At 38.2% G+C, this 19891-nt stretch overlaps 4 protein-coding genes across 4 annotated transcripts in view; 2 read left to right on the plus strand and 2 right to left on the minus strand.

The window, feature by feature from the left end:
• LOC145738281 (uncharacterized) overlaps nt 1-19670 on the minus strand; it is a 59929-nt gene extending 40259 nt beyond the window's left edge. Inside the window, exon 1 of the mRNA XM_081993103.1 lies at nt 17590-19670. Within this exon, the coding sequence (XP_081849229.1) occupies nt 18826-19560 (735 nt within the window). The 5' untranslated portion in view covers nt 19561-19670 and the 3' untranslated portion in view covers nt 17590-18825. The remainder of the gene's footprint in view (nt 1-17589) is intronic.
• Nucleotides 3176-3944, minus strand: LOC145738300 (uncharacterized). The gene is made up of 2 exons (XM_081993113.1): nt 3405-3944; nt 3176-3342 (listed from the first exon to the last, which is right to left on the minus strand). The coding sequence occupies exons 1-2, from the start codon at nt 3777-3779 to the stop codon at nt 3295-3297; spliced, it is 423 nt and encodes a 140-aa protein (XP_081849239.1). The 5' UTR covers nt 3780-3944; the 3' UTR covers nt 3176-3294.
• Nucleotides 3964-5277, plus strand: LOC145738129 (uncharacterized). Its single transcript, XM_081992993.1, has one exon. The coding sequence runs from the start codon at nt 3964-3966 to the stop codon at nt 5275-5277; it is 1314 nt and encodes a 437-aa protein (XP_081849119.1).
• LOC145738282 (uncharacterized) lies at nt 10919-14146 on the plus strand. Its single transcript, XM_081993104.1, is given in 8 exon segments — nt 10919-11405; nt 11567-11682; nt 11684-11759; nt 12208-12348; nt 12407-12593; nt 12996-13161; nt 13233-13735; nt 13796-14146. Coding segments are annotated over 7 exon segments (1230 nt in total). The 5' UTR covers nt 10919-10928; the 3' UTR covers nt 13300-13735; nt 13796-14146.
• Nucleotides 19671-19891: the final 221 nt, after the last annotated feature.

Raw genomic sequence — 19891 nt, forward strand, 5'->3', positions numbered from 1 at the left:
TTTTGTTCTTAACTTTCTTGATATAATGTTAATGATCACCCTGTTTTACTTTCTACGCCAAATTTTACCTGCTACCTGCCGTGCCAGTATCAAAAACAAAGAACAACAATGCATACAGGGAGTATGAAACGATAAAACCTTTTCGAAAAAAGATGATTTTTTGCAAGTTTAAAAATTTAACACGTGAAATCCTATGTTGCGCGTTAAAAAAAACGCACTGTATATTTTACCAGGGATTTTATGATTATAACGGGAATGTTAGACATTAAGATTAAAATAGCAGTAGGTAGTAATACGCTTTTTACTGCGTTTAACACTGACGGGAGTTACTACGCGAAGAAGCCAAAAGGAAGCCACTACAAAATGAAGAGCGAACAAGACTTTGGATCAGACTCGGTAAAAACTAATACACGCCACTGGAAATGGAAACGGGAATCAGCAAAAGCTAAAAGCAACAGGCACAGGAGACTGAAAACGCTGACGATGAAAAACCAACCAGGGAACGTCAGACCGCGACCACAGTTGAGTCGGTTTGTGATCGTGGCCGCGGTAGGAATAGACACACTAGGCCGTGGTGACCTGCCGCGGGGGATGATCCCAAATCGGCTCCCGTCAAGTTATATTGACGCATTGTGTCAATTAAGTTTCGTTTCGATTGGTCCGTCCGCGCACCCCCGCGACTACGAGGACCACCAGCAGATACCTCTTCACCAGGTCTTGGTCGCCTACCATGCCCTACCGACTCGCCCAAACTCCTTGTGGGTTACCGCCCGCTCTTCCTCACGATGCTCGTCCGCTACCACGGTCACTCATCTTTCAAAAAACCTTCAGAGGTCAGAGAGATGTCGTTGCCAGCTTTGATTAGAAAGGATACGGCCTTAGAGGCACTCAGGCATGATAAATAAATAAATAAATAATATAATGAAATAAAAAATATAATTCCTGAGGTGAATCCATGCGGTCACCTCAGCACCATATAACTAGCAAATGGATACCCGCGGTGTACCCTTGTGGTCACCCCGATATTCAGTACCGTTCCGGCTCGTCACTAATTAGATCACGGACCACACACCATGGCAATCGTGAAAATACAGTTCTGGGAATTGTTCCACTTGCACGTCCAGAGCAGTAAACAGATATGTAGTTCCAGACCCCAGACACCGTCCAAATTGTCTTCAGAAGCCGTGTTTAGTGCAGTGAAGTGCCGCGAAAAGAAGATAGAATCCCCGAACAGACAATAGTGCGCGGAATATTAGTGAATCGCGAGTGAAAAGTCTCCCCCCTCAGTGTTAAAGCATAGAGACATTAAGTTTTTTTTTACAAACTCTAGAGGTAAGAAAATAACAAAAACATTTATTTTTATTCCGATTGTTATATGTTTTCTTTTATAATTTTCTTTTTGGGATATGAAACGGGATATTTTTAATTTTAATTCTGTGAAAAACTAGGGGCTATACTTTGTTGATTAGTTTTTACAGGTAACTATGATAAATTTTGTTTGTGTTGTAATAAGGGGGAAAATCCATTAAGGATATTTTTATATTACCTCTTTGTTCTATATTAAGATTTGAAGAAAGAAACTAGAATTTGTGGTGTCAAATTTCTGTTATATTGCCACCATGATTAAAAATTTAAAAGTATAATTAATTTGATGTTATTTTGTTTAGAAGATTTGCATAGTGAACTTTCTTAATATTGTGAAAAGCTAGGGACTACCTTTTGTCGGCCGGGGGAATGTGTCACAAGTAGATTTTCGTTAATTACTTAGTCAGCAAATAATCGGCCACTGACCGAAACAAGTCGTCGACCACTTGGGTTGCAAAATAAGCAATCGAACCTTTTAGAACGGAAGCTAGCTAAGGTGTTGCAATCGCCGGTCAGCAATAAGTCATCAATTGTTCGGACAATGATCCAAGTGCTTAGACAAGCAATTAAGAAATTGAACTGACTAAGGGATCGCAATACCTTACAATAAATAGCCGAGAAATTGGGAAAGAAAGGTTAGTTAGAAATTATCCGCGAAACTAAACGGTTCGGTCGCGAAAGTTAAGGGAACTCTACCCTGACACTTACCCTCGTCCAAAATGGTTTGTGCATTTATTATCATGTAAGTACGAACTTGTAATTTATAAATAAGCCAACTTGTGTCTGACAATGTGTATAAAATCAGTCTTCAACTTAGTTTCTCTCTATGAATAAACGTTGTTGTTTTTGTTATCCAATCTTTGAGTTTAACTTGACTACGACCCCAGCCTACACGTCCCCGCGTTACGACTAAAAATTAGATCGTGACAATACATATGCTTTGAGCTTAGCGGCATGCAACGAACTACTGAAACGTATCGCAACGCTCGGAAAACTAACTGGGAATCCTTTAGGACAGACTTGTTTTCAAACATTCAAAGCGTTGAAACCAAAATAAAAAATGTGATAAGCCTAGAAAAAGCTGCAGGAGATTTACAGACTGCAGTAATAAAGGCATATGAGAACAACTGTCCTCTTATCCATAGGGTATCCAACAGAAATGTTGTCTGGTGGAATAATGACCTAGCGGCTAAGAGGAAGAAAGTAAGACAACTTTACAATAAGGCAAAAAAGACAGGACTCTGGGAACAGTACAGAGAGTGCTTAGTAAACTACAATAAATCACTCAGGAAGGCTAAATATGACTCCTGGAGAAGGCACTGTGAGGATATTGATAGCATTCCAGAATGCGCCAGACTCCAACGAATCCTATCTAAGAACTTCCAAAATGTGATAAGCAATATAAAAACTCCGAGTGGAGAATACACAAAGTCAGGCAAAGACACCTTGGAAGAACTTTTCAGGGTACACTTTCCTGGCTCAACAATCACAGAGGAACTTTCAGTAACTGAAGGCCTGGAGACTTGCAAAAAAGCCTTCAGAAGCGACTGGAAGGTAGCCTCACAAGTGGTGACCTATGACAAAGTAAAATGGGCAATAAATTCGTTTGAACCGTATAAATCACCGGGACCTGACGGAATACTACCCATAATGCTACAGCAAGGAACAGACTTGCTCACTAGCAAACTAACCAATGTTCTAAGAGCTAGCTTAGCACTAGAACATATTCCAATGAACTGGAGGCAAGTTAGGGCGATTTTCATACCCAAAGCAGGGAGACCATCCGACCTGGCTAAATCATTTAGACCAATCAGTCTCATGTCATTTATTTTAAAAACATTGGAAAAACTGGTGGACAGACATATAAGGGATGGTGTTTTAGTAAATAGACCACTACACCAAGACCAATATGCGTACACAACAGGCAAGTCAACAGAAACAGCGCTTTTCCAGGTTGTACATCGACTGGAACAAGGCCTGGAAAACAAAGAGATAACAGTGGGTGCCTTCTTGGATATAGAAGGTGCTTTTGATAATACCTCTTTTAAATCAATCATCACGGCAGCCAAAGAAAGAGGACTTGATGACACCTGCTGCAGGTGGATCAAGGGCTTGCTCAAAAACAGATTGGTACACTCTTCACTCATGGGTGAAAGTCTTTCAGTGCAAGTAGCTGGAGGATGTCCCCAGGGTGGTAACCTATCGCCTATCCTATGGAACCTTGTCGTTGACGGACTGCTCAATAAGCTGAGCAGGGAAGGCTTCCATGTTAATGGATATGCCGACGACATAGTTATCATGGTGAAAGGGAAGTTCACAAGTACAGTACGGGAAAGGATGCAGATGGCCCTAAATACTGTAGCAAGATGGACTGCAAGTGAAGGGCTGAATATAAGCCCCACAAAAGCCACCATCGTCTCATTTACCAGAAGGAAAAAATTGGATGGAATTGGACCAATTTATCTTCATGGTGAAGAGTTAACATTCAAGGGAGAGGTTAAGTATTTAGGAGTCATCCTAGACTCAAAACTAACCTGGAACCAGCATCTGGAAAAGGTCATAAACAAATCGGTAACCACATTTGCAATGGTTAGACTAATGTATGGAAAAACATGGGGTCTCAGACCTGGTATGGTGCACTGGGTGTACACCAGGGTGATCAGACCAGCAATAACTTACGCAGCTGTAAGCTGGTGGCCAAAAGTCATGCAAAACACTGCGATACACAAACTAGAGAGGATTCAACGAATGGCCTGTCTAGGCATAACTGGTGCAATAAGAACCACTCCAACTGCGAGCATGGAAGCTATATTAGACCTGCCTACACTGGACCTAATAATTTTAGGGGAGGCAAGATGTGCTTACCAAAGGCTCCGGGACTTGATTGACCTGCCGGGGAACATAACAACGACAGGTACAACATTAATTTGGAACACAGTAAGGGATCCAATTCTTGAAATGAGATCGGATTACATGTGTCCTAAATATCACATTCAGAGGAAATTTGAGGTAATACTGGATCAAAAATTCTGGGTAAATAATGCGAAAAAACTGACCCAGGACTGTCTAATATGGTTCACAGATGGATCTAAACAGGAAAGGGGAAGTGGTGCAGGAGTTTATGGCGAGAGACCTAAGGTAAGCATTAGCATACCACTAGGAAAACACGCCACAGTTTTTCAAACGGAAATATATGCTCTGTTATGGTGCATAGAAGAAATCATTAGAAGGACTTACAAAAATAAGCAAATTCTAATAATAACTGATAGCCAGGCGGCCTTGAAAGCACTGCTTACGTGCAAAACATCGTCAAGACTGGTAGATGAGTGTCTACAGAGAATTACGGAACTGGCAGAACATAACAGGGTAAAACTTGTATGGGTACCAGGTCACTCAGGCATTCCTGGAAATGAAAAAGCAGATGAACTTGCCAGGCAAGGCTCAAATGCAAACATGATTGGACCAGAACCATCTGTAGGCATACCTAGATGCTCAACAAGACTGGTCACTGGAGAATGGATCAACACAAAACACCTGGAACGCTGGAAGACGTACCCAGGAAATAAGCATGGGAAGCAAGCTATTGCAGGACCAAATAAAAATAAGGCTCAAGAACTGCTAAAGTACAGCAGGAAAGAACTGAAAGACCTAACAGCGCTTCTCACAGGGCATGGACCTGTGAGACAACACCTGTCCACCATGAAACTATTCGATGATAACCTGGACTGCAGACTATGCGGGGAGGAAATCGAAACGTTTGAACACATCATATGTGAATGTGAAGCACTTGGTCAAAGGCGACAAACAATCTTCGGGAAAACTAAGTTAGTACTGAAAGAGATACAAAGAGCACCAAGCAAGGACCTTCTTCACCTCGTACGGGAAACAGGGATAATGGACTGGTGTAACTAAAGTACCACAAACATGGGGACAATACAATAAGCCATTAGGCTTACGTGCTATCTGGAGCTGACAGCCGACAGACCCATGGAGAAAGAAAAGATGTTTCAAAACTGCTCCTTTGAAAACCGGTATTTCAAGCCCAATCAGAAAACAGGGTTTTTGTCCAGTTTGGGGAGATGTGGTCGCCATTTTCTTGAGTGAGATTCCATTGCCCTCTGCTTTACCAGAACGTGTTGTTTTGCTAATTTTCGGATATTTTGTCCAATTACCCTTAAAAGGTGATTTAAAATTAAAATTAACAATCACCTAGTACTGCGAGACGCCCTGAAGAATAGGCTTATCACTCTGTTAGCCCTGGAAACCCAGTTTCTTCAGCAGGAATCGGTTGGCATCGGCCACGTTTTAGTTTTTTTTGTGCAGATCTGTTATGGTAAGTTTTCTTTAGCAACATATTAATTTTCTGAGTGGCACTGTGTAACTTACTTTGGTCTTTTAAAGATCTGAGGGAGTCGACCCCTACCCTTTAGTATAACAGCCGGTTATACCCTCTGAAATGGTCGTACAAATCCGGTAGAGATTGACCCGACCAGCACTATATTACGTCAAAAATCTGACATCTTTGCAACCTAGCCATCATTTTTGCCAGCAGTACTCCAAGCATCCATTTGTAGAGATCTTCGGACGAGATAGAACTTCAAGAACCTTCGAAGACACCAGGTTCAAGCCTGTGTATTAAGGCCAGTTCATTCCAATTCTTTCTTTTGATTTTAATCACCGTTTTCACAAACAAACCACTAGACTCAGATTCGAAAAAATACAGGACAAAAGCTCCCCTTTATTTAGGTATTGCTCATAATTAAATCACTTTTATACTTCTGATCGGTGAAACCTAACAAAGGTTGATTTATCTTCTAATAGCAATTTCATTATTGTGAACTATAGTCGACTATAGGGTGATACCATTTGTCAATTATAAATATACGCTATCTCAACGTTTTAACACCGAATAATGATTTACCTGCTATTTACATTATTATAAACTACTCATCTATTGAACTGTAATAACAACATGGTATGTTAAACAAACCCAGTAAAGTGATTTTGTAAGGGGAATATTAATTTGTGTTTATTTAGTGTTCACTAGTTGCTTTAATACCCGTTCATAAGATATTTCCTTTTCATTTATTTTCGCAGTTTCATCATCATCAAAACTGCGTGGCGCCCATTTTAAATTTCTTTTTTTTCATTATATTTATTATTGAAAAGCAAATACAGACATCTTAAGAAAATTGCCTTCGAACCCATAGTGCTCACCAGATGAAAGCTGCCGTTTGCATTCCTCATTATATTAGGCAAGATAAGGTTACAATCTCCAATGGACAACTACATGCAATCGAATATCATAGGCCTAAGTAAGATGCAGTGGCTGCATTTTGAAAGAGAACAACCGTACAAGCTGTTTTACAAAGAAAACTACAACCAAGACTTCCCATTTTATATAAAAGACCTGATAAAAAAAACCGAGAAGACTACATCCGGACGCCCAAAACTTCTACCAGCCACGGTAGTATTACCCAATTTGCATGCGAACCCACCACAAATCAAACTGGCCAAGTATCAGAATCTCATGCAGCTATTACCTTTTGTTCCCCCTATCCATCATAAATTTTACAAAGATCTATCTTATGAAGGAAAAACCTCAAGGCTTCAACAAAAAAAAGCAAACAAAACCCAAGATGAAGATCCAGACACTTACGGAAGTTTCGAGTCCGATTCAGAAACCGATTAATATTGTTACGGTTTGGGCTTACTATGCTCGATACTCGATGAAACCGATGCGCCGCAATATCTGGCCGGGCGCGTGTTAAAGTAGGCCACACTTAGGAAGCGACACCTGGAAGCATCTTGAATATTCGAAGCAAATCGCGAAGCGTTTCGCGGTCATTCTAGAACGTGGTTTGCGAATATAAAAGACGCGGTGTCAACCGCAGTAGTAGTGAATTTGGGAACGCGGTAAAGTTGAATAGTGGAATAATTGTGGAAGTGTAGTAGTGTTTCTAATAGCTGAGTTAATTATTGTACGGAGTGTTTTGGAAGTGTAAATAAATTTATTAATTGTTGAGTTAAACTGACTTTGTGTGAACCCACGGGAAAATCGTAACAATATATTTTAAAAAAATATAATTGTAGCGCTAGTTAATGGCCAGAAATTGATTGAAAAATGGTCTGAAACTAAAGTGATTCCACTGTAGATTACAGTGAACATATTATATTGGAGGTAAAAGAAAGCAATTCAAAAAGAAATTATCCGTTTGTTCTATGTACAGATTGAGACTTATTAGGCAATGTGTGAACCTCAGGTACTTTATAAGTACTCATTATAATGGTATACTCCTGTATTTAAAACTGCCGTATATTATAAGCATATTTGTAGTTACTTACTTCTTATTATACCTATAGCTACGTACTTGTACTGTACTTTTAAGTGAATGCCAAAAAAATTGACAGTCCAATAAGAGCTATAGTGCCAGATAAGTAGATGCAAATGGCCAATAGTGGGTGGGTATAGGTAAGTATTGCAATTTTTAAATAAAAAATAAATAACAAAATTTATAAACTAAAAAAAAAATAATAATAGAAAAATGTTTTTTAAGATAATTTTAAGTTGTAATAATTTTATTTGTAATAGCCAATTTGGACTAGAATGCTTATGTGTGGTATCCCATCAAATTGATATTTTTTCTTGATGGGTTCAATGTTAGGCATTTACTACTTGCCTTTATATGCCAAAGACAATAAATGCCCAATAAATGCCTAGTTTAGATTCACGTACTATTATTTTGTCCAGCTCTACATTGATAATTTAACAAAAAAATTACAATACTGCAAATTTGTATTGTCAATTGATTTCTATACAAAACATGTAGAATACCTATATCATAATTTCTACCGAGTTAGCAAATTAGGAACTCTCTTAAATACAGTTTAATCCTTTTGGATTATAATTTTTAATTTAGAGCTACACAAAGTGTAAATGCTTTGGCAAATAACAAAATGATACTCTGTTGAATTTCAGGTCGTAATACGACTTGCCTTGTCAAATAAAATCTATACTTACTTACCTAAATCTAAACTAGGCATGCATTAAGTTATTGTTAAATAATTTAAATAATGGCAGGTATGGGCAAATAGTAAATACCTATAGATAAATAGCAATAATTAATCTTGAATGTTTTTTGTTTATACCTTGAGTATTTTGGTATTTTCAAGTTTATGGAGCTACTGCAAATCATGTAAAGGACATTTTTGTCAATAATTATAAGTGTCGTAATTTAAAAACTAAAATTTTCTAATTTCTTCTATTTCATTTTGAAGCTCCCGCTTTCTATATTCCTATGAAATGTAATTTGTCACGGTAATCATCATTTGTTATGGTAAATACAAATCTACCATTCGCCACCCCCAAAACCTTTGTTTTTTTTATGTGCAGTGTTCTGTTCATCCTTTTCTTATCTTAACATTGTTATGGAAAAAAATGCACTCTTCTATACGAGAACATTACAAAATGAAACCATTTCGTTAAAAATTTTCATATAAATTGGGCGTTTTTGATACATTCTTTCTTTCTGGTCTTGAGCCTTTAACGATTGAGTCAGAAATTTTACATGCGACTTTTCATTTTGTGATTGCAATTTGATCCTACATTGACCATTCGAACGATATTCCTAAATAGATTTCCAAAGCGATATTACTGTTTACTAATCCTGTAGTTGTTTTAGTGTTTTGATTTTTTTAAATAGGTATATAGCAGCGAACATCAGGACGCTCATCATGGATGAGGGAGTAGTATTCCACGACGGATTTTCCTACAAAACTCGTCGCAGAACAGTTACCACCAGATAAAAATGTATTTATTTGCATAAAACAACTCGCCATATCATAACACTTAGCTCCTGGACGGCTGACCATATCACTATATCTTATTGAGTCTTATTATTGTCTATTTATAGGTATCTTGTTTGCACGAAGGACAGAAGGTTGGGGTGCAGGGCTTCTGGAAAAGTGTCAAATGGTGAGGTGACGGTTATGAATGCACACCACAATCATCCGAGGGAGGCAAGGTACCAAGAAGCTGAAGCATTCAGGGCACAGCTAAGGGAAGCTTCTGTCACCCAGCGAGGCACTCTCAAATTTATTTACGACCGTGTAGCCACAAGGTAAGATAATATCTTATTCTATATCTATAAAGAAAATAGCAAAGCCTGTATACAGGGTGTTTCACGTTTTAATATGCAAGCTTAAATCGCGTATTCTACGTCTAAAAATAACTATAGTTTGCTATATAAACCAAATTTCAAAAATGCTTTATTAAAGAAATACAGGGTGTTCTTTAAAGTTTTGTTTTTTTAAGTTTTACTTCTTCAAATTTTTTCTGTATTGCGTCAGTAATCTTTTTTTTATAAATTTAAAATCTTTATTGAATGCTTTATTTTTGGAATATAGTTTAGGTACATAGCAAACTAAAGTTATTTTTTAGACATAGTATTTAAGTTTGCCTACTACTCCTTTTTTGGGCTTCACTATTTGTAATTGAAAATACTTAAGTAGCCATTTGAGGTAATTTAAAAAGTTGAATCCAAAAATTATTACCAAAATATTCCTAACCTCAAAATAAAAGGGCTACAGCTAATAATTTCTTTTTTCTAATGGATCACTGGGTATATTGAAACATTTTCGGAATATTCTCAAAATTCTGCTAATATTTTCTAGAAAAAAATTTGGTTTTTAAATAGTTTTTCGAAATATTGGCTATTAGAAAATTTTTATTTTGTCTTTTGACAAACTTTGTTTACCTATATACAGTGCCATCATTTCAAAACTTCCCACCCTCACTACTTTTTTCAGCAAACAAAATTAGTTGTGACCAAAAAATATGTCAACTTAGATATCGAGGGGGAAGTTTAAAACTATAGTGGGCTTTGTATTTTAGATTTCGCCCCCGTGCCCTTAGGTGCCCTCACTTAAAATTTTTAAATGGCATCCCTAGCTTGTAGCACATTATTTTAAAGGTCTTAAAAACCCGACACAATTTTTACTAAAACACAAAATCAACAAAGTTTTGTTAGTTTTTTTAATTTTGATTTTCAAATTTGTTAAACAGTCAGGAAACGGGATTATGAAGATCTTTAAAATAATGTGCTACAAGCTATAGAAGTGCCATTTAAAAATTTCAAGTGGGGGCACCTGGGGGCAAGGGGACAAATCCTAAAAATACAATGCACACTGACTTTAACTATCCCCCTCGATATCTAAATTGAGGTCTTTTTGGTAAAAACTAATTTTCTTTGCTGAAAAACTTGGTGGGGGTGGGAAGTTTTGAAATGATCGCACTGTATGTAGTTAGAATGCAGGTAACAGGTAAAATCTACAGATAAGCTAATTGAGCTATAGTTGATGTTACTTGAGTGTCATTTAAAAAATGTTTTCTAAATGTCATTTTATTAAGGCCATGATTAGGAAACTGTCCTCCCATTTAACCAAATCTGTATCTCAAACCTTTTTCAAGATCTCCATAGGAGCCCTCCTTATCCTAGACACACTGCTAAAGTAAACTCCTGCTCACAAAAGGATAATTTTTCCTTGAGGTTTGGAAGCAAAAAATGCATAAATTATTTGATGTTTATAGAAAAGCAAAATTCAGTTCTGTTTTTTTTCAAATAGATCAACAAAAAGATCAACATTTGAGCTCAATAATAGCAACAATATTATTGTTCATGTCCCAACTCAATTATTTCATACACCCAGAAGGTGCTTTACATTTACCTAACAATTCTGTAAGGTCATCCATGTGGCGGTGGAAGCGGGCAACAACTCCAAATGTACCCACAACATTAGCAGAGCTGGCTGAAATACTGCAGACAGGTGAGTGGCCTAGATATAACAGCTGTACTAATGGCCCTTTCTTTTCAGGGACAACTGCGGCTGGTGCTCATAGGGCTGTCGTTTTTGCAAATGAAGATTTCATTCGCAACTTCGGCGACTCTATGTACACCTTCATGGACGGGACGTTTAAAGCAGTACCACGACAACCTGCTTTTGCTCAAATATTCACCATTTTTGCAACATGTATGGACCACGTAAGTGTTTCCAAAAATGTATTTCCTAATTTTTTAACTCCCCCAATAATCATTTTATGCAGCTGTCACCCTTTATACTTTTGCTAATATGAAGTGCTTTTTAAAAGTGTGGAATCTCAGATGCTATACAAAATAATATACTATTATTTTTTTTAAAATAGGCATTTCCTGTCATACACATTTTCATGGAAAGGAGGACCAAAGCATTATACGACGTAGTTTTTTTGTGTATTCGCCAGGCATTTCCCTCTCTCCTCAACAGAACAATCATAACAGAGAGCTGCGCTTGTAGAATCCCTGCGAGAAAACTATCCACAAGCATCATTAAGAGGGTGCTTCTTCCATTATTGTCACGTTAGTTGGTGAAAAAAAATGATATTTTGCTTTGGATTATAAATGGTTTTGCATTTTTTTCTTTTTAAAATATGATTTGGCTTATTTTGTCCTTAAAACAATAATCATCCATATTTAATTTTTAATTCTATTCATAGAACACATTAATGTAATATTTCCTACATGTGTAATATACAGGGTGATTCACGCTGATGGTAGATATATTAGAAGTATCTAGAGAACGACTAAATACCTATATTTTCGTTGAAATTTGAAGTCTAGCCTAGGTTGGGTCCAAACTCTCTATCTAAAATATTTTGGACTTTGCGGTGTTGCCGCAAAAATATTGAGCTGTTGTTCTCTAGACACTTCTAATATGCCATCACCGTGAATCACCCTGTATAAGTAGATAATCTAAATATGCAATCATTTGACTATCAAAAATCAGATGAGGTTATTTCTTAAACAGGCTGTGATGCGGAAAGCGAGGACCTTAGGAGTAATGAGAGCCGTCGAAGAAAATCCCCACGGAAAGGCTTTACTTCGAAAATACTACGCCTTAGCGCTTGTTCCTGCGGACAGGATGGAAGAAGCTTTTGAATTTTTACAGGTATGCATAAAAAATTGTACTTTTTTATTCAAGAAGACTCTATTTCTATTATTTTTAGGATGAACAACTGCGTGAGGCTTTTCAAGATCTACGAACTTATATAAGACGGCAATGGATGGACCGAGTTACACCACACCATTTCAGCGTGTTTCGGGAGCGCCACAGAACCAATAATGTCATGGAAGCCTACCACAGAAGACTGAATGGAAGACTAGTTAGACATCCGGGTATTTGGGATTTGATGGGTAAGACCATTTTGGTTTAATTATTTTTTTAAGCAGGGTTTCAAAAAATATGCTATATTTATTGGTTTGGTTTTAAGTTGAAACTGAACGAAAGGTGGGCATGTACTTAAAATTTTCTTGAAGCTAATATTAATTATCATGGTAGAATTTTTGCTGTTTTTTACCGTATCTCTGGAATAGAGATGCCCTGATTGTAGAACCGCGGAGATAAATATTGATGTGGGTTTGTGTTTCCTCTGGTTAAGCCATCGGTATGTCAAATTGCTAAGTAAAAATTTAAATTTACCCACTTCCCTAACAAATTTGACCGTCTGTGCTTACTTACTACAATTATTCTGTCAATTTATCATTAGTCTTTAGAACCTCTGCTAGCACTTTTCTCAAATCTTAATTTTATTTTAGAAACGCTTATCGACATTCAAAATATTGCGATACTGGAACTGCAGCAACTGGAACAGCAGGGAAGAGTCTTTCGGGTAGCTAAGCGAAACGAGGTATTTGACAGGCGGTTGACACAGGCATGGGACAAGTTGGCCGCTGGTAGATTTAATTTACAAGACTTCTTCAGGTTTGTTGTGTGTGTTTATGTGTGCTGATCTTCCTGTGAACGATAACTTTAATCCCTTTTTGTTCTTGTAGGCAAGCTGTTCATTTCATGGAGAACTTCGATGTCCAACAGAAGAAGAAGAAGAAAAATTTCCCATAAACTTCCCAAATCTTTTTGATCCTCCTGTTCCCCAACAACACATCCCAAACCCTCCTTTACCACCACTTCCATCTCGTTCACCCTCTCCTCTTCCTGACTTTAATATTTCCAATCCAGTTCGTCCAACCCTCCCTCTTAATCTCCCCAGTCCACCGCGTTCACCCTCTCCTCTTCCTGATATTAACATTTCCAATCCAGGCCGTCCAACCCTCCCTCTTAATCTTCCCAATCCACCTCATTCACATTCTCCTTTCTTTCCACCCCGTTTGCCGTCACCCGAGTTTAACTTTTCTATTTGGAACCTCCCAAGTCCTCCTCTTCCTCCCCGTATTCCACCATCTCCAGAGGTACCAGGACAAGGCCAAGGTTTGGACGAAGACGGGAGCGAAAATGAACCTTGAATAAAATATTGAAGAAATGAATATTGAAGAAAACCGTAAGTATAACTTGAAATTTATATATTATAATTGTAGAGTAAACAATAATATTTGTAAAGCATGGGAACCTGATCGTCCCACAACACAACACCAGGAAGAGACCAGTTCTCTCCTGTTATGCAAAGTCTGTTTGACAAACGTCGTGCAGTACGTGTTGCATTGTGGGCACGCTTCTTGTGGGAGCTGCACTTCAAGAGTTTTTAATGAAGCAGCTGCGCGATGTCCAGTGTGTCGGATAGTAATAAATAAATCACTAAGGCCACTAGCTCTTTTTTTGTAAATCACAATGTGTAACCACGAGCGCACAAGCCGCCTCTGTACCGATGCGCCTAACCTTGCGGAGCGGAGCCTGGATTTGCTGTTGCCGACTGTTGATGCAAATCACGTGGCGGGCGTGGGGGATTCAACAAAATATATAAGCGACGCTCCGCAGAGAAAACGGTGATTCGATCGCGGGCACTAGGTGGAAGTAGCACGCCGTCTTTCGTGTATTTAGTTTTTCTTATTTTATTATCTTTACGTAAACTTTGTTTGAGGGAGTTAATAAACCGATTAATTTATAAACGAGTCTTGTTAACTACGAACCCCACCAAGTTACATTTGGCGCTCAACGTGTGGCTCGATTAAGTGTAAACATTTGTAAAGCAATAGCTATCCAGTGGCGTTGTGATATTAATTTACAGTCTTAGATAAACAATAGCTACGTTTTGGCGTTGTTAGTCAAGTCTGTTTTCTATTTGTTTGTTCCGCTACGATTTTAAATAAGCAATAGCTATTTTTTGGCGTTGTTTGTTGGAATTATCAATACAGTGTGATTCATAGAAATTTTAAATAAGCAATAGCTATTTTTTTGACGTTATTTGTTGGAATTATCAATACAGTGTGAATAATACTAATTTTAGATAAGCAATAGCTACTTGTTGGCGTTGTTGGTCAAAATTATTTTCAAAATCCGTTTCATTTGATTCAATTTAAGCGGGTGATTTACGCTGTTGGTATTCGATTATCTTAGATAAACAATAGCTATTTATTGGCGTTGTTGGTCGAGATTAGTCAGAATCTTACATTTATTATAGTAAAGCTAAAATATTAACACTGTTTGCTGTAATCAGATATTAAAACGGCTAATCAAACTCCATCTGAATATCGTCGTAGCAGTAGGCTCGCAAATAAGGCAGGAAAAATGACGCAAATGTCAGATGAACAGTTTCAACAACTATTACAAACTATTACGGAAGTAAGGGCCGTTCCCGAAGTTGGACAACATAAATAAAAGCGAATGTTAAGTTTAGTAAAGCAGTAGAGGCAGCGCGTATTGAAGAGGCTACTCAGATTGGAATTAAAGAAGCGGCAGCCTGTCCTGCGGGGATCAAAACAGAGCTGGAGTCAGAGGTTTTCAAGATGTCTGTAGGGCGGCGGGAATCGTCTATTCAAGGAAATAGCAGCACTAGTCGCAACATCGCACAAGGCAGAGAAACTTATCTTCAACCCCAACGGTTGAGAAATGACAGAGAGGTGTCACGTGATCATGTTTTTGGCAGCGGCAACGGGGTTCCATGGCGAGGCGCACAAGGCGGCGACGGTGGTAAGCGTTGTTTTCGTTGTGGCAAATCATCACATTTTGCAAATCTATGCCCGTATAAAAATTATATTTGTAACAATTGCGGACGTCGCGGTCATATTAGAGCTGCGTGTGCGGCTCTCAAAGATATGAATACCAGTAGAGATATGCATTTTTTTGACGTAGATGATAAGGATGTAGAAACAGATAATATGCCGGTTTTTTTAATTTGTTCTGATATGGATAAACCTATTTTTGTGGAGATTGCCCTGAATGGAACAGTGGTAAAGTTTCAGTTAGATTCGGGAGCTGGTGTGTCCATATTGCCATATAATCTGTATCAACGTTATTTTTGCGAACAGAAATTAAGCGAAACGACCATAACCTTGCTAAATTTTTCGGGTCATAAAATAAAACCATTAGGAAAATTAAATTTAAATGTTATGTATAAAGACAGAAACGCTACTTTAGATTTTTATATACTGTCGGGGGACGGTCCTGCTTTGTTAGGAAGGGATTTTATACGCAAGTACAACTTAGGATTTCAAGAGATAGAAAAAGTCAATTATCTAGAGTCAAATGAAATTTGCAGGCTGAAACATGAATTTTCGACGGTATTTTCTGGCAATCTTGGTTTATTTAGGCATTTTCAGATCAAATTGATTTTTAAGCTCAGAGAGCCAATTAAGGGTTCAAAGTGACATACCGCGGAAGTCACGGAAGTTTGGATCCATACCAATTTCAAGACAAGATTTATTGGAATTTATTGATCCTCCAACAGTTACATTGAATTTGGTCAGGACTACACCAGATATTACCGTCAGAGAAATAGATCATTTGGATGACATTGATGAAAGAATGTAAGCTCTTGTAGTATACATAGCAGGTTATGCTGCTCACGTTGCAATAAAAAAAAAACATGTGAGTATTGCAAAGTCTATTTAATTCAAGAACAGGACTGTTCCATTAATTTTATGTATAGTGGGCTTTGCTACCCCAACAAAGATGTAGTACTGTATACAGATTTTACATATTGTAACATAGAAATTACACTAGGTACCGTTACCTTAAGTTGCCCCAGTCTCCCCCAGTACAATGTTTGTGTCAGCAAGTTTGGCGAATTGGGGTCATGATGTGAGTATAAATACTGTACCAAAAGCACGTACAGATCACTGATCTCTGGGTTAGTCTGGGTACGCCTATTGTGCAACTTAACGTGGAGCAGTAGGTGACCAAGTGCCACACCCTAGATCAGCCCTAGCAAAGGAAATAGTGTGGGCGCGCAGCTTAAGTTGCCGTTCCAGCTTACCTCCCTTTGTTAGGTTCTTCACGTCTTTGCCGGCTCGGTGAATGCCCTCGGACCTAAGTCTAGGGTTCATTCACCACCGCTAAAGCGCTGCCCTCCGTGTATCTTCAGCCTAGCCAGTTCACATCATGCTCCCAGCCATCTTGGCCATCCGGGGGTAAAATTACTGACTAGTCATTAAGGCACTATTACTTAATAAAGTGGGTTACCTGTGGAATCCTGCGTATTCTTCCCCCTCAACCAACCCTTAACGTGACATGGTGGAGGCGCCCCGTTTCATCCCCGTCTGCTAATCCCCACATTAGTGGACACGCCCTCGCAGACGCAGTTAACGGCGCAGGAAAAAGGGAATGAATAAAGGGTACAATTTGAGATCCGCAAAGACTGACAGCCCATTTGCACCAAGGCACAGAAGCTCAAGTGTAGGGTACATACGGAATCAGGATACAGAAGGAACACCGAGATATATTGTCACGTTTAATTTATGAGCCCTTCTGGATTCATTAATTAAACTGACTTACGACGTTAAACGTCGCGCCGGGATCTCAGTCTTAAGGATGGAATTAAACACTGAGTTTTCTATTAAACACTAAAATCTATTAAATACGGTATACACAAATGGGTCTGCACAATACGGTCATAAACACACTAAAAGTAGACAAATTAACACTTATACTTACATAGACTCATAAGCTAAGGACTTAGCATTTTCTGGCGGCTGGCTTGGTCACTTTCGCGTTGTAACAACTTTGGAGAACGGACTACTTAACTTGATCTTTTTCGAGGAGAGTCGACATTTCGACTTTTTGGGTCAGCTGGTCGCACTACCGTCGATTGGTTCACACTGATCCCATACTGCTGAAATCGGCGTATTTTATACCCGATTGGCTGACGTAGTTTGTTATTGTTCGTCGCCTATTTTTCATATTCCTGCAAAGCAGGTGGTGGCGACTCATCGCTGGTATGGTGCACCCGGTGCATGACACATCGGTGCATCGTGATGCGACCTTGCCTCGTGCGCTTAATATTTTGCAATCCTCGAATACTCTTATGTTTTTTAAGTTAATCAGTCCAACTTTCCAATTAACGGATTTTCCATTCGTAACATATGCCTCCGCCCCAGAAAAACTGGTCCCCAGTTTTATATGAACAATAATAAAAACTTTAAACAATAGAAAAAACATATCGTTAACATAAATTTAAAAATTACATGTGTACATACCAAGGTATTATGATTAATGGTTAGTAAGTTTACATATGCGAGTATTTCATAGTACTCAGTTAAGTTTACAATCATTTCTTAATAATAAGTTAGTACTTATTCTAACAAGAAACCTAATAAAATCTTTCCTCTCCTGAAATTATACATATACAATATCATGCACTTTTAATCTATTCGGTTCCGGCAATGGCAGAACAAAAAATATTGCAACACTGAGAAAAGTTCAATTGAGGCTTAGTCCTATGAGCCAAACTTCGCATCTCACATCACTGAACACCATTGTGATCACTGTTCCATAAATGTTTGTGGTGTGGGTCGATTATTGAATCGATGATTCGGCTCGCTTGGACCTCCGTATCAACGTACAGGCCTATCGGGAGTTCCAACAACAATAATGGCTCATCATAGTTCGCCTCTTTCTTACATAGTCCTCAGTGTTACATGAAATATAAGACAAAAGGTTAGTATGTGTTACTTAAGGCTTAATATACAATATTATGTCTTATAACAAAATTAATTTTAGCATCATTTGTAACCGTTATTTATTTGTTAGTATGTACGATCCATTTTCCATTAAAAAAATAAAAAATGGAACGTGTGAAATTCATTTTCCAAATGCTGTAAAGCAAGGAATCCCGTGTATGCACCGCGTGATCAAAATTAGTCATGTAAACAACGTCGAACTTTTATGTTAGTAGCTCGTTATCAACCAACAAGATTGTCGGAGCGTCGTGTCAGGAATACTCGCCTCTTCAGCGAAACATTTTTTATCACACCTATTAGTTCATGGCGCTAAAAAATAATTGGATTAATTTCATGACTAGATTATACTCGCTATTTGGGGATAATATGACATCATACATTCCAAATTTTTTATTGTATATATATTTTTTTATATATCATCCACTTGTGTATATCACGTCTGTATCAACATATGCATATATATATAGCCATTAAAATACAAAACAATAATAAGGTAACATAAATTAAATTGCAGATCTCATAGCTGCTGATACGTAGCATATGGCCCCATGTCGTCAAACGGTTCTAATTGCGCGATAAACGGCTGTGTTACCGCGTGTCTAAGAACTTCTTCAGTTTGTTGCTGAATAATGGACCCCCCTTCTTGCACCTGCGCCAGGTTTTCCGGATTCGGGCATAGTGCCGGATTGCGGTCGACCTGACTTGTGTGTGATTCAGGAGGTCCAAATGCACCTCCAGAAGATGTGCCAGCAGACCTGATTTCTGATGTTTCATCCCTTTCTTGTGTTTGGGGCACTACTGGTACCCGAAACTGATATGTCATATCATGCGTTACATAAGCATGCGGATATGGCGGATGACCTGGTTGACTCAAAAATTGAGTTCTCCCGTACACACATGTAGCACAAGGACATCCTTGCACAAATACATTTTCCCATGCTCGCCAAAAATCCTCAGGTCGATATTGAGGTTGTTGGGGTGATATGCAAATTGCACAATCACATGTCGAAAACGGAGTGCCCCCTTGACGTACTTTCTCGCCAAGTAGAAGTATGGTATACTCCGTATGAATGATCTGAGTCCACAGGCCAAGTAGAGATTTGGTAATCCCTAACAATTGTATTGGTACCACTCGATCAAACTCTCCTTGCAGTTCCCACAAGTGGTATAGTGCCAATTTGTATAAATACAGTTTGGTGTTTATTTCGGTAACACACCTAATGTAAAACAAGAAATTCACAATCCATTCCATTTTTGGCACTTTCGCGAAACTTATAGGTTAACTTTACCCAAGTGTTACTTCACGACCGATTTCTAAAATGACACTGTAAATTGTTGTCCCATTCGGGTTTATTTAAACTAATCCAGTAATTAGTCATTATTCGTAACTGCGCGTAGCGATGAATCAAATTTGTCTTATCGCTCGCGAATTTAGTTTTAGCTTAGCTTTAGCTTTCTTTACCAAATGCATAAACAACTATATGGTCAAGGTGATTATTACACCGACAACATCATTATTTATCTTTATTCGTTTGTAGGTACCTACATCACAATAACAATATTCAATGTTTTTATTTCCATTA

The sequence above is a fragment of the Ips typographus genome, linkage group LG15, assembly GCF_016097725.1.
Source record: "Ips typographus isolate SLU linkage group LG15, UJ_Ityp_2.0, whole genome shotgun sequence".
Lineage (NCBI taxonomy): Eukaryota > Metazoa > Arthropoda > Insecta > Coleoptera > Curculionidae > Ips > Ips typographus.

Coding starts and splice junctions, on each gene's coding strand:
- LOC145738300 (XM_081993113.1), bottom strand. CDS start 3,779: ATGGTGGCTTTTGTGGGGCTTATATTCAGCCCTTCACTTGCAGTCCAT. Junction 3,343..3,404: donor TGATGATTGATTTAAAAGAG/GTATTATCAAAA, acceptor TTTGTTTTCCAG/GCCTTGTTCCAGTCGATGTA.
- LOC145738129 (XM_081992993.1), top strand. CDS start 3,964: ATGTATGGAAAAACATGGGGTCTCAGACCTGGTATGGTGCACTGGGTG.